Source organism: Tupaia chinensis, unplaced genomic scaffold, assembly GCF_000334495.1.
Source record: "Tupaia chinensis unplaced genomic scaffold, TupChi_1.0 Scaffold145148_1, whole genome shotgun sequence".
Taxonomy (NCBI): Eukaryota; Metazoa; Chordata; class Mammalia; order Scandentia; family Tupaiidae; genus Tupaia; species Tupaia belangeri.
Genome location: NW_006205008.1, coordinates 705,541 through 720,368, shown reverse-complemented (window position 1 = coordinate 720,368; position 14,828 = coordinate 705,541). Strand labels below are relative to the sequence as shown.

General features: G+C 48.4%; 1 protein-coding gene across 3 annotated transcripts in view; it reads left to right on the top strand.

The window, feature by feature from the left end:
* Window positions 1-7,608, top strand: part of PTCH1 (patched 1) — an 82,373-nt gene extending 74,765 nt beyond the window's left edge. For all 3 annotated transcript variants that reach the window (XM_006167822.2, XM_027768004.1, XM_014583930.1), the window contains 4 exons: window positions 312-411; window positions 809-1,063; window positions 3,557-4,109; window positions 4,603-7,608. In XM_006167822.2, the coding sequence (XP_006167884.1) occupies window positions 312-411; window positions 809-1,063; window positions 3,557-4,108 (907 nt within the window). In that variant the 3' untranslated portion in view covers window position 4,109; window positions 4,603-7,608. The remainder of the gene's footprint in view (window positions 1-311; window positions 412-808; window positions 1,064-3,556; window positions 4,110-4,602) is intronic.
* Window positions 7,609-14,828: the final 7,220 nt, after the last annotated feature.

The following is a 14,828-nucleotide window of genomic DNA, read 5'->3' as shown; positions in this document are numbered from 1 at the left end:
TATTTTTGTGTTTGTGTAACACATTCATAAATAACATTACATGCCATGAGAGTTCAGCAGATTAACAAACTCATTTTTTTTCTCTTCCCTTCATGAACTAACACTTTGGGTTGTGGAATGTAGTCCTCAAAGTCATAAGGTAACACAAAAACAAAAACAAAACTCGTCTTGTTCTCAGTTGACCTCTCGTTTGGTAGCAGCCTTTTGGATGGGTGGATTGTGTTGATTCGGGGTGTTGACTTGCTGTAATATTCGGGAGCTGTGACCACTTCTGCCACAGTTAATGTTCCCGTATCCCTTTTCTCTTCAAGGTACTTCTTTGCTGTCCTGGCCATACTGACCATCCTGGGTGTTCTCAACGGGCTGGTTTTGCTTCCGGTCCTCTTGTCTTTCTTTGGACCCTACCCTGAGGTCAGTAACTACACTGGGCCTGATGTGCCAACCCCAGGCCACCTGATGGTGCCACTCTTGATTTAGATATTTAAGTGTATGTTCACATGTCCTGATCCTTTTCTAGTAACCATATGACAGCTCTGTAGTGTTTGGGGGTGATGTGGGCTGGTGCTTGTCTCTGTAAATGAAGACTCTGCACTCATAGTGGAAATTTGGGCTCCTACAAGAGTATAAATGCATGGCCCCCCTTTCCAGTGCATGGAAGCAGAGGGCAGCTCTTGCTCCAGCTATGGAGACAGAGGATCCAGGTTGGGGGGGCCCAAGGCAGGGCCTGAGACTTAGAGAACACCGTGTTGCACTGTGTCCGGCTGGTATGGGGCCAGTAAAACTTCAAATGTGGAATCCTCTTCAACAGGTATCTCCAGCCAATGGCCTGAACCGACTGCCCACTCCCTCCCCTGAGCCACCCCCCAGCGTTGTCCGGTTTGCTGTGCCCCCCGGTCACACGAACGCCGGGTCCGATTCTTCTGACTCGGAGTACAGTTCTCAGACAACGGTGTCAGGCATCAGCGAGGAGCTTCAGCACTATGAGGCTCAGCGTGGCCCAGGGGACTCTGCCCACCAGGTGATCGTGGAAGCCACGGAAAACCCTGTCTTCGCCCGTTCCACCGTAAGTCAGGCTGGGTGGTGGCGGGAGGGCCCTTTCCATGGCAGTGAGCAGGGTGGCCTGGGGACACCCCTGCCTGCTCCGACCAGCAGGTCACAGAAGCAGGACCCAAAGATAAAGTGTGTGCCACATCGAATTGTATGAAATTGCCAAGAGTTGGGCAAACATGTCATCTTATGGTTTGATCTTATAGATCAAAACAAGCAGAGTGGAGCCAGTGATTAAGGTGCTGGACTCCCATGTGGCCTACTGACACTTCAAGTCCCAGACCTGGCAGCTTGCATCCTCACTTTCCCTGCCCCCCTATGGTGAGCACATGTGCCCTGTAGCAAATTAAAAAATAATAATAATAATGAATAAAATTTAAAATAAATTATTATTTTTTTAAAAAAAGAACAGAGTGAATAAAATCATTCCACAAAGTGTCAGCACAGATCTTGTTCAGCTCACTGCCCACTGTATTTTTAGTTGCATATGATTTTAGAATGCTATAGGTTGAGTATCCCTTTTCCTCAGTGTTTAGGACTGGAAGGATTTTGGATTTTGGATTTTTTTTTTTTTTTAATATTCACATATACATACTGAGAGATCTTGGGGATGGGACCTTAACTATAAACATGAAGTTCATTTTGTGTTTCGTATACACCTTGCGCACATAGCCCGAAGGTAATGTTCTATGTTGTATTTTTGTGCCATAGCACTTTGACCACCCGTCCACCTGAAGGCAGGTGTGGAATTCCCCACAGGGCATCATGTTGGTGCTCAGAAAGTTTTAGATTGGGAGAGTTTCAGATTCTCGGATTAGGCGTGTGCTCAATGTGCACTTTTAAAAATTGGAGTGATATTTTTAATGTCACTATAGTTATTTTTCTTTCTCTCATTCCGATGACCTCTAATTGCCTTTGGTACAGAATGATTGTAAGAATTATTGCCTGTGACTGTCCCCTAAGCTCTTGCGGCTCCGAGGTCACGTTCTAGGTGGCCAGAAGGAGCGGAGACTCCGAGAGCCTCCCCGAGTTCTTCACCTTCAGCCAATTGGGCAGGTCATGGCGAGCCTGGGAGCCCCTTCTCAGAGGCCCTTTCCTCCCCACCGTGTTCCCCACGATGGTCTGTCCCCACCCCCAGGCCAGGAGCTGAGCATCAGAAACCCAAGGAAGGTTCTGAGGCTCATGTTGCCCCACCGAGGGCCCCCTGCCGTCCCTCCAGGAAATGGGTATTCCAGTCCCAGACCGGAGCAGCCCTTCGATGAAAGAGAGAGGGGCCAACCAAATAACCTGACTTGTCCCCCTCCGGCCCCCGTGACGCTGCTTGCTGAGCTGCAGTGTGATCTTTGTTCAGGATGAGCCTAAGAATAGGTACAAGCTGGACGACTTTGAAGTTGGTCACGGTCCTTTTGATTGATGTGGCCACTGTGTCGCGCCACGCTTTGTATGGAGACCCAGAAACCAGACTCCTCTAACAGTCGGGCAGAGCGGCGCTGCCTCATAGAACTTTCTGCGGGACTAGAAATGCTGTCTGCTCTGTGGTGTGGGGGCCACTGAGCCCACAAAACAGCGCTGGTGCCACTGAGGAACCAAATTTTGAGTTTTTGTTCATTTAAACTTAAACAGCCGCTTATGTTTCGTGGCTTCTGTACGCAACAGCGTCAGGGTACTGTCCAGCATTTGGACCAGGACCAGACATTGCGCTTTTTCAGAGAAGAGGCTTGGGGGCTGACCAGACTGAGCGAGGTGGGGGCAGCTCATGGGAGGGGAGCAGGCTGGCCGCCCCCTCCCCAGCCACAGCCCTGCATTTGCAGGCTGCGTGTGCCCTGCTGGCTGTGCTGGAGAAAGCCTGGAGGAAGGATCCAGACAAAGCCCCCCCTGCCACGTCCTGAGGTTGGTTGGTTAAGTTAGTTAGTTGTAAGAATTATTTTATCTGGGAACCAACAGTTAGCGTAATGGCTATGTCTCTGGACTCCCACGTAGTCGACCATGGTTCACCTCCCAGACCCGGTGGCTTAAAACTCACGCCAGGTGTGTGTGCGTGCGTGCCCAAGATCCTGAGAGGAGAAAGGAGGAGAAGGGATTGCGGCGTGACCATCCCCTTGGGGGGTGATTTCTCGCTTTCTTTCTCTATGTCTCTCTGTCTGGCGAGCTCACGTGCCCTATAATGAAAATCTCTCTCAAAAAAACAAAATTATTTTATTTAACTTTATTTATTTACTTATCTATTTTAATTTGACCAGAAGGGACAGAGTGAGAGAGAGGGAGAATGAGAAAGCAAGCCACCTGGTCCAGGATTCAAACCATAGTCAGCCATGTGGGAAGTCCAGCGCCCTAAACCACCATGCCACCTGCTGACCCCACCTGAGGTCTTTTTAAAGAACTGGTTTCCTGGGGTGGACTGAGTCCTTGGTTAGGGCACAAAGGAGAGAGGGTTATAGGCACAGGAGCCATGTCCACCCGGGGGAGCCCTCCCCGCCTGCCTGTTCTAACCTAACTTCACCTTTTGCAGGTGGTTCATCCTGAATCAAGGCATCACGCACCCTCGAATCCTCGACAGCAGCCCCACCTGGACTCAGGGTTTCTGCCCTCCGGGCGGCAAGGCCAACAGCCCCGCAGGGAACTCCCCAAAGAAGGCTTGCGGCCGCCTCCCTACAAACCGCGCAGAGACGCTTTCGAAATTTCTACTGAAGGGCTTTCTGGCCCTAGCAATAGTCGGGAGCGCTCAGCCCCCCGTGGGGCTCGTTCTCACAACCCTCGGAACCCAGCAGCCACTGCCACGAGCAGCTCTGTGCCTGGCTATTGCCAGCCCATCACCACTGTGACAGCTTCCGCTTCCGTGACTGTTGCCGTGCATCCTCCACCTGTCCCCGGGCCTGGACGGATCCCCCGAGGGGGACTCTGCCCAGGCTACGAGGGCTACCCTGAGACTGACCACGGGCTGTTTGAGGACCCCCACGTGCCTTTTCACGTCCGGTGCGAGAGGAGGAATTCAAAGGTGGAGATCATAGAGCTGCAGGACGTGGAGTGCGAGGAGAGGCTGCGGGGAAGCAGCTCTAACTGAGGTGTGTGGTGCTGGCAGGAGGGCTGCGTGGGCAGGCGGACGGCCAGAGGGCCTTCAGCAGGCGCCAAAGGGCCTAGAGGGACGCACAGAGATGCTCCTGCCGGTTCCAGGGGCCACTGGGGCTGGGCACATCCCAGGCTGCACTGCAGCAGGGGCAGTTTTTCCCAAGCTTTTTCATCCTTGGGGACCAGTCCAATTCCAGTTGGGTTCTTTTCCTCCCAACTATTAACCTGTGGAGGATGAGCGCAACTTAGTAAGCATTTAACAGCAATAGTGCGTGCGTGCGTGCATTAGTTACTGAAGGCCTGTACGGTAAATAAATGCAGAGCTCAGCGAACGCTCACAAAGTGAAGGCACCCTGTGCAAAGGAAGGGCTCCCCCCAGGCCTTTGTGCCCCCATCCTGACTCCCATCCTCTTGGCCTGTTTTTGTACTGTAAACAGGGATGGATACACCTGTTACTCACTTGGACTCCTTCTCTGTCTTCTTTTATAGGGTGATTAAAATCTGAAGCAAAGAGGCCAAAGATTGGAACCCCCGCCCCCACCTCTTCCCAGGACTGCTTGAAGAGAACTGCTTGGTTTGGGAAGGAGGTGTGCTGCCGTCCACCGCACAACAGCAGTTCGTTGTTACTGTAACCGTCTGTATCATTTGTAAAATAGTGCTATAAATATTTAAGAGGTGTACACATGTGTAATATACAAAGGAAGAAGCGATGTAAAGTAGTGTGATCTGGGGGTCTCCATCCCCGCCACAGAGTGGGGGCCGCCGTGGGGCCCCTCCGTGTTGTACATGGGTCTCTGCCACAACCGCGCTTAACGTAGTCTTACATTTCAGCATACGTGGCTGCTGCTTAAATGTTGTATAATTTACCTGTATAATTCTATGCAAATATTGCTTATGTAATAGGATTATTTTGTAAAGGTTCCTGTTTAAAATATTTTAAATTTGCATATCACAACCCTGTGGTAGTATGAAATGTTACTGTTAACTTTCAAACACGCTATGCGTGATAATTTTCGTTGTTGTTTAATGAGCAGATATGAAGAAAGCACATTCATCCCGGTGGCTTCTCTAGACATTGTCAGATGCGGTTCTCCCTTTTGGCTGTGCGTGTGGACACGTGTGCACGTGTGTGGTTTTCCCAATGTACTGTACTGTGATTTTTGGGGGGGTTTTTGCCTGCTTTTCCTTTTCTTTTTTTACTGTCTGACCCTTGGCGGGATCTGACCCAGTCTAGAAAGGCCAGGGTACCGCTTTGCACAGGTGGAAGGCTGACCCCAACATCCGCCTCATCTTTTTGAAATGGCCCAGGAAGAAGCCTGGCTCGCTTCGCATCCATGGTGTCTCCTACAATCCTTGGTTGCTCTGGGCACTCGGACTTGAGCTTCAGAGGAAACAGGTCCCCTCTCAAGGATCTTGGTGGTGGATGTGGGAACCCCAGGGGGCAGTGCTCAGACCTGCTCGTTTTCTGTGCTGTTTAATTAGGTTGTTGTGCCTAACGGTGAGCCTTTGCCGGGCCGGGACAATACTAAATAATTCAGTATTGTGCCCTTCTCTTGACCAGCGCAGACACGTGCACACACACACACGACACACACTCTTCCTCCACATATAAGAGTGGATTACAAATCTTTCAGAGACCATGGCCCTGCTATAGGTAGAAAAACCTATTCATCCTGGGCCCGCAGTAAGCTAAGAGGTGACATTTTGAGTCCCTACAGCTTAAGCTCTCTCTTCCTAAATTAAGTAGCTGATTGAGGCTTTCTGGATCAGTTTGAGTCTTTTGAAAAGTGAGCCTTCAGTGTGGTGCTGCAGAGTTGGGCGTGTTGCAGGCAGTGGACATCAGGAGTCTCCGTGTGTGTGTCACGGGTGCACACATCCTAACATCAGAGCCAGTCTTTCCTCCCTCACCATTATTAGTGTTCTTACCATGTGAGGTTTCCTGAAGAGCAGGAAGATGCTAAATGCACACTTGCATGCACGCATGCGTGCACACACACACATACACCACCACTAACAAATGCCTCGGGGTCCAATCACTTTTGTTAAAGGTTTGCTTTTTTACTGATTTGGTTCTCTTGCTCTGAGGATTGGCCTCACTCACCTCTTAGCCCAAGGCCAGCCAAGGTCCAGGAGGCTCCCTTTCAAATCTACATCAACACCATGTTGACAGACAAGAAGGCACAGGACAGGCCAGTACCCACATGGCTGAAGCCTGAACTGTGAGAAGTGTGCAAGTGTCAGTGCCCCTAGTCCCTCCTGTTCTATAGGAGAAACCTTCGTAGAAAGGCAGTGGGGCCCCAGTTAAGTAGCAGCAATGTAGTGACCGCAGGTCCTGAAACTTGCTGCAAGACTAAAATAAGGATTGAAAGCCACCAGTGGCTGGCAGGGGTGTGTGCATATGTCCGCAGGAGTCCCAGCCACCCCACTGCCTCATCTTGGTGCCTCTGTCAGCCTCGCTGTCTGCCTACCCAACACCCAGCTCTGCTCAGAAAATGTAAGTCCTGCGTCGAGGAGAGAGAGGATACAGAATTCTGAAGTCGGCTTCCCTCCGGCTCTTGGCATGCCTTCGCTCCTTTTCTGAGCCCAGCTCGTGTGGTGCATGAGAGCCTGTGCAGCCCCGACTTCAGCACCGCCTAGAACTTTCTCCAATAGTCACATTGGCAAGGGAGAACTCCGGGGCCACAGGCAACTAGAATTTCTCTCTCTCTCTCTCTCTCTCTCTCGATAATTTTTTTATTTTGTCTGTCTTGTTTGTTCATTTGGACGTTTTAATTTTTTTAAAAAAATCTTTGCTGATATTTATAATTTTGTATCATAAGAATGTTTTCCTACAGTATTTGTCATGCCAGTTTATAACAAAAAAAAAAAAAAAAAGATCCAGGGAATTTATTTCTATTGGAAACACTATTACAGCTATGTTTGACTTTTGACCAGAATTTTTATTTGTATAGAGTGCTTACTAATGTTAAATAGTTCAGAGTATATAACATTTACATTAAGGACTCATGGTAGGTTTAGTGTAAGAAGTTTAAAGGAAATAAATATTCAAACTGGGTCTCATTGTCTGCCAATTTAGGTGGAGATGAGTTTGTGTCATTTCAGTTACAAAGATAAAAGTATGCCATATAATTTATTTATATGAAAATTTATTTTTGTAGTGTACATAGTAGTCATCAAGTCTTTTGACAGAAGTATATTTTTAAAGAATTTATATGTGATAAAACCATAATGTCTGGAATTTTGCTGAGACATGAATGCGGCACACTTTTCATTGTAAATTACAGCAAGGGGAGGAAAATGCTTAACAGTGTTAAGAGAGTGAGAGCGAGTGGATTTTCCTACGGTTGTGACCCGTGAATTAGTTACCATTTGTGACCTAGCATGGTTCTCGTTCTAAACCTTGGGAGGTGAAAATGTACAAACTCTCTAAATATTAATGTTCAAACACTGATAGAAATTCTAACATGAATAAAAAATAATATAACTTGTTGGTTATGGCTTTGTTTAGAGAGTATTTTTTTTCCCTTGAAAAGACTACAGAAATGGTGTTTCGGGCCATCATCAACTTTGTTGTAACTTCACCCTGCTTACGCAAGAGATCAGATACTCATTTTTTTGGTTCTACTCTGTGGAGGCAGTCCTGTTTTCATTTTCTGACACCAAGAAAATTCCTAAATTTCCCTTCCAAAGGATTGCTCTGACATCTGTTAGCATACCTGTTTTTCTGATGTTATGCCTTATCATTAGAAGGGAGCAAACAGCCAGACTGAATGGTGGTTATAACCAGTGAAGATTTCTACTTCAAGACAGCGTGAGAAGTCTTCCAGAAGCTCACGGGGAATGCGTATTGTAAAAACACTGATGGACTTCTCTCTTCTTTTTCCACCAAAATGAACCCATACTTTGTTTTTCCAGGAACTTGCTGAAGTACCCTCAGTAGCTGATAAGGTTAATTAAGCCAAAAAGGGTGTTTATTGATAGGATTTCATCCTAGTCGTGGAGGAAAATTATGACCAGTAATACCATTCCCGTTTTATAGCTGTAAGCAGGCAGGGTAGAGAATAACTCGGGACTCAGATGTTGTGAGTATAGAACGAGGCCTAGAGGAATCCAAACTGCAGCCCTTGGGGCCGCCGCTCTCCATGTTCAGATTATCAGGGGGCAGCCATGCCCGCTCCCATATGTAAGTCTGATTGCCCACGTGGCACAGCAGAACTGAGTAGCTGCAGCACAGACCGAGGCACCTGCAGGGCCTAAAGTGTTTACTATCTGGCCTTAGGAAATCGGCCAGTTCTCTTGGAAAGGTCAGTTCCCTTCCAGAGACTTCCCTGAGTACGCTGGGCAGGCATATGCCCATGATCTGGTCAGGCTGTGGGGTGATCACAGCATCAAGACCCTGGGGAACCAGCAGTTAGCGTAATGGCTATGTTGCTGGACTCCCACAGAGTTGACTGTGGTTTGAGTCCCGGAGCTGGCACTTTAAACTCACACCGGGCACATGTGGGTGCGTGCCCAAGATCCTGAGAGGAGAAAGGAGGAGAAGGGATTGCGGTGTGACCATCCCCCCTGAGGGGTGATTTCTTGCTTTCTGTCTCTATGTCTCTCTCTGGTGAGCGCCCACACCCTATAGCGAAAAGCCTCCCCCCCCCCCCCAAAAAAAAAGACCCTGTCAGGGTGCTGTACTTGTACCTGCAACTGTCTTGGGGATGACCACGCCACAATCTGTTCTCCTCTCAGGATCTTGGGCACGCACCCACATGTGCCCGGTGTGAGTTTAAAGTGCCAGCTCCGGGACTCAAACCACAGTCAACTCTGTGGGAGTCCAGCAACATGACCATTACACCATCTGTTGGTTCCTCATCTTGTCTTAAATGAATAAAATGATCCATCGTCTCCAACCCAGCTTAAACCAAGTAATGTGGGTGAGTGCTCCTCAGGTGTCTTCGGGGCTTGCTAAAAAAGACGATTCTTCAATGGCCCCCCAAGCCTGCTTAATCAGTCCCTGAATGAGGCCCAGGAATCCGTCCTCTCAGTCCCTGAATGAGGCCCAGGAATCAGTCCTCTGACGAGCAGATTCTGGTGTACCAGTAGAGGCGAGCTCTAAATTCCTTCCAGCTGAATGTGGCCATGGTTCTGTAATTTGGCGCAGGCTACAAGGCCAGTGCAGATCTGGAAACAGCACAGATCCTGGCTCCTCTGTGTGGTCTTTCCACAAAAACACATGTTCCTCTGTGGGACATTTTTGAACTTTGCATTTGTGTCTGGAAGTCAAGAGGCAGGAATTCCCTTTTGAATGCCTGGCCTCAGCTATGAGGAAGGACTCTAGAGGGTGTGGGCTTCTGATCCAACAGGCAGGTGAGGGAGAGCCTTGTCGGGCCAGGATGGTTCGGCCCTGCCTGCTGAGAGGGTTTCCTTGCCATCCAGTTGACTCACCCCGGAGCCTGTGTGTCCTCGTCTGGAAAGTAAAGATGATGGATGTCCTTCGTAGACGACTGAAGGTTGAAAGCAATGGTGGTTGTGATGCGTTCTGCACCACAGGGGCTAACAAGGTTCAACTCGGTGAGAATCTGAACAACGTGGTGTAGCTCCCACCCTGAGTTCTGGTTTCATCACCTACCCTTTCAGTTCCCAGCCTCTAATGACTGCCCTTGTACAGAAACAGGTGCTAAGGGAAGATGTTACACATATTAAGCCCCTCTTTGGAGATATTTGGAGTAATAGAGTAAACTGTCCAGGAGGGACCAGTAGTTAGCATAATGGCTATGTTGCTGGGCTCCCATGTAGTTGACCATGGTTCGAGTCCCAGACCCGGTGGTTTAAACACGCTGGGCGCGTATGCGTGCATGTGCATGCCCAAGATCCCGAGAGGAGAATGGAGGAGAAGGGTTGCGGTGTGGCCATCCCGCCTGGGGGGTGATTTTTTGCTTTCTGTCTGTCTCTGTCTTTCTGGCAAGCACATGTGCCCTACAGCAAAAACATCTCCAAAAAGAAAAAAAAAAAAATGCAAACTCTGTCCAGGAATAAGATATTCAGGTAATACAAGGGATCCTCAAAAAAGTCATGGAAAATACATACTATGAAAAAAACTACATGGATTTCATTTTTGTATACATCAAAATAAACTCATATGTGAATGTCACTTTCCACACATTTTTTGAAGTCCTCTTATACAATGTCCTTTTTACTGACTACGTTTACCTGGAAGAAGAAAATAAAGTGTCTAGCAGGGTTTTACGTTTTTAACTTTTATCTTCCTACCTCCGCTGAGCGATCGGGTCCCAAGTCCTTTGGTGGTGAATTTCCTACATACTACCTTGGTTCATGGGGAATAATGTGTACTCCCTGAATCTGATTATGGAAAATACTGATTGCGTTCATTGGAATTCACATTGGGAGAGCCTTTCTTTGAGATGTACTTCATGCCACTAAAGTGACGATTCGTGACCATGCTAGTTTTATTGTTTTTCAATGACATAGAGCTGAGTAAGCACCCCACTTTAGTCACCTTAGCCTGGGGAGACATAGTTCATCAGATTTGTGTCCCAAGACCCACCATATTTATTCAGGACTTGAGTAAACATAGGGCCCCCTTTTTTTTGGCACAACAGATGTATTTAACAGCTTCAGGAAGGTTGCGTGCTGCGAAATTTCGGGCAGCAGCCACGTTGATATAAAAGCAGGTGTTTCATTTTTGTTAACTGGCAACTGACCTCCCAAAAGGAGAAGTGGAGATGGTCTATTAATCATCCCAAATGAAGATTAGCCAAGTTTTAATTACTTCTAATGAAGGCTGCACCTAATGAGAACATGCCTCGAACATGAATCTGTTTAATCATTCACATGGTGATGGGGGGCATGCTGGACGCCATTTTCTCTGTATGTTTCCTGCCGGGACATTCCAACAACTGCTGTAAGGATCTTGAAGGGATACTCTGGACTGTTAGGAACACAGTGGGCCCAAGAAAGCAGAGACCCAAGGCTCTCAGTTACAAAATGAAGTGTGAGCGTAGAGATGACTCAAATTAAACTTGGCATGGTCAAAGCATGTACTTTCTTTGTACACAGCAGGGTGTTTTCATATTATTGCTTCATGCCTACTCTGTAGGAATTCCCTCTCCTGAGGCAAAGAGAATAGGGCCCTTTAGCTGAAAGACTGTGGAGGTGGTAGAGCTAGTATGTGCCCCCAAGATGAGTCAGGCTGGAGGGCAATATCACCCAAAAGAGGCCACCACAGCCAGATCATGAGCACCATAATTCGAGCCCCTTTTATATCCCATTTTCCTGGAGAGTGTTATCTCCACTCCTCTGTTCTCCTCAGTCTGAGGGATAGGAGTGTGATGTAAGCTCCCAACAAGGCAAAAATGTAGTCAAAAAACAGCTCATAAGAAAACAAGCTCCAAAACGACCTCTGTCAGCTGCACCATCTTAGTACGCAGTGGACAGCAGCATCTGTTATGGAAATAGAGGTGGGGGATGATAACTTGTTCTATTTTTATAAAGAATCCTGTGGATGGAAGAGAAATCAATGAGCAAGTTCTGACTGGCAAGTTATTATATAATAATGAGGATTGCAGCACGAAGCCCAAGTCCAGGTGCCAAAAGAATAATCTTCGTAATTACAAAGTTCAATCAACAGTAGTAGTAGTAGGTGGGATTGTGTTGGAGCCTCTTTTGTAGCAAGGGAAGAGGCAAGATGAGGCAGGAGTGGAGAAGACAGAGGCTCTCTGCTGTGTTTTGGGAGAACAACTATTCGTCAGAGGGGCCTTGGCCAGATGTCCAAAAAGTAAGGGCAATACCTGAAGAAGACCAAAGGCCACCAAACCCAGGAAGAGGCCACTAAAGTGATGGAGGTCATGGTGAAGTGGTGGAGTGGAATAGCACCAGCAGATCTATTAAAGGCTTTGTCCTTCAGATATCCCTGGGCGGTAAGAGCAGTTGCCAGCCCGTAACACTGGCACTGTGACAGTGCCGAGATGTCAAGGCACACTGGGCCCCTCATTCACTCCTGCTTTCCTCACACAGCTCCCACCTGTGGCATCATGGAAGGTGGTCATGAATCACGGAGGAGGAAAGCTGTCTCCTAACCAGGAAATCTGGAGAAGCGATAGGACTGCCCGAGGCTACCCAACACCCTCAGCAGCCAAGGCAACGTCAGAACCTACCTCTGGCCCATTCTGGTGTTCTTGCTCTTTCGTGGCCCTCATTTCATCCTGTTTTGTTTTTAGGTCACCCAAGACCAGTTCCGTGGCTGGTGGCTGACAGAACAGCCAGCTGCACCATTCGAATCTGGGATCCTGTGGCTTGTGAGAAACACGTCAGGCGCATATGTATGCCCACAATCCCAAAAGAAGAGAGAGGTGGAGAGAGGGTTGTGTTATAACCATTCTCCATGGGGAATGCTTTCTCCTCTCCCTCTCTCTGTCTGTCTTTGGCAAGTGTACATGCCCTGTACCATCTTCCATGAGTGAGAGAGACACAGAGAGAGGGAGATAAGGGAAACAGAGAGACAGCACCTCCTGATAGAGTCTTGATGCTATGATCCATTCCCAGCCTCTGCCAGCCCAGACTATGGACATACACAGGCCCTATGTACTCAGGGAGGTCTCTGGACACAAACCTGGGACCTTCCCATGAGGGCCAGCCTCACAGAGCAACATGTCTCACTGCTGTGCCGCCATCGCCCCATCCCTTGTGTTTTACGTGTTAGTTCTGAAGGTAGGGGCGACCACTGTCCACACAGAAGACCTTCAGAGCCTCTCAGCTGCCCATGTGTATACGCGACATCCGAGGTGTCTATGCTGACAGCCCACAGCTGCGGTGGGGGAAGCAATTAGCAAATCTCCGAATTCTCCTTCTGAGGACACGTAAATTCCGAAAGCTAATTGGCTAAAATGTTCCGCCTTAATTAGAAGCAATTAATATGTGAAACTCGGTTTGCATTTCACGATTGAAATCTCGTAGTTCATTTGCTAATGGTCTCTAATGGCCTGTGATCGTGAGGGGCACACAATTAAGGTGGGGTTTTTCAAAGTGGAGGGAAGGAAGGATGCCTGCCTGAATTATGAATTATTTTTCCTCTACTGAGAACATGGCCAGTATGCACCTTAGGCTGTGAAGCACCCAGCATGCCTGCATGTGCTTGCCCAAACACACCCACATGGGAAGAAGTCCTGACCTGTCAACTTTGACCCCTTCTGAACTTCCCGCTTGCTACTCTCATCCTCTCTCCCCTCAGAAGGTCCGTCTTCTCTCCCTTACCTGGTCAACTTGGATGCTCAGCACCAATGCCAATAGAAAGCTCCCCCTGATGAAGAGGCCGATGAGCCCCATCCTGGGTAGCAGGAACATTAGTCATAAACCTGAGGATGGGCCCGTTTTCCTCCCTGGACAGACCCAACAGATAAGACATCCGCAGAGACTCAAAGCCAGCAGGAAGCAATACTCACATGCAGGAGGAAAGAGAAAAGAGGAGGGAGAGATGGGGACAGGGCAGTGAGAACTAGAATGAAGCAGCAGAGAAATAAGGCATCACAGAGGTGAAATTGGAGACAGGAAACAGCAGAACTTGTTAAAAGGAGGCACTGGCAGAGGTGAGCCAGAAATTCCTGACTATGCACCCAAGCAATTGTGTGAGAATGGTGCTGCTCTAAACAGATTTTGTTTGTTGCCAGAGGGTTCGTGTGCTCACGAGAGAGAGAGAGAGAGAGAGAGAGAGAGAGAGAGAGTGAAGGAGAAAGCAACCCCTCCTCCCCCGTAGGGCATGGTCACACCAATTCTCCTCTTCCATTCCTGCATCTCATCGAGATTTGGGCATGCACGCACACATGCCAAGCCAAGCTGCCAGAGCCACAGTCAGCCATGTAGGATCCAGGTCCCACATGTAGGGCTTAACCACTGCGCTAAGGGGTGGGCCAGCAAATAGTGGCATTTTACGATGAAAGAGGGAAGACAGATGATTAAAACGCAGTGTAGGCAGCTGGACGAGAGAGAGAGAGAGAGAGAGAGAGAGAGAGAGTGAAGGAGAAAGCAACCCCTCCTCCCCCGTAGGGCATGGTCACACCAATTCTCCTCTTCCATTCCTGCATCTCATCGAGATTTGGGCATGCACGCACACATGCCAAGCCAAGCTGCCAGAGCCACAGTCAGCCATGTAGGATCCAGGTCCCACATGTAGGGCTTAACCACTGCGCTAAGGGGTGGGCCAGCAAATAGTGGCATTTTACGATGAAAGAGGGAAGACAGATGATTAAAACGCAGTGTAGGCAGCTGGACAGCCACAGAGCTGTAATTCCATGCTCTGTGAGGCTGACCCACATGGGAGTTCCAAGACTGTGTTTGGAGACATCTCTTAATACGTGCCCATGAGCCAGGGCCTGCTGGGGCTGGGAATGAATTGCAGCATCAGAACTTTCTGTCTCTGTCCCCCTTGCTCATGGAAGAGATAAAGGAATCCATCTCTTAGTGCCTTTGTTTTATCCGCTAATTTTCCACTGTCTTCCTTTAATTTTCCAAAACCATAACCTGATAGTTGTGCTTTAGAGTTGAAATCTACAAACTACGGCCCTCAGGCCAAGTCTCCCACAGGCCAAATCTAGACAGTGACTGTGTCTGTAAATAAACTTTACATGGCACAGCTGTGCCTCTTCGTTTATCCTTGTCTATGGCTGCTTTTGTGCTGTAAGGGCAGGGTTAAGTAGTTGCCACAGAAACCACGC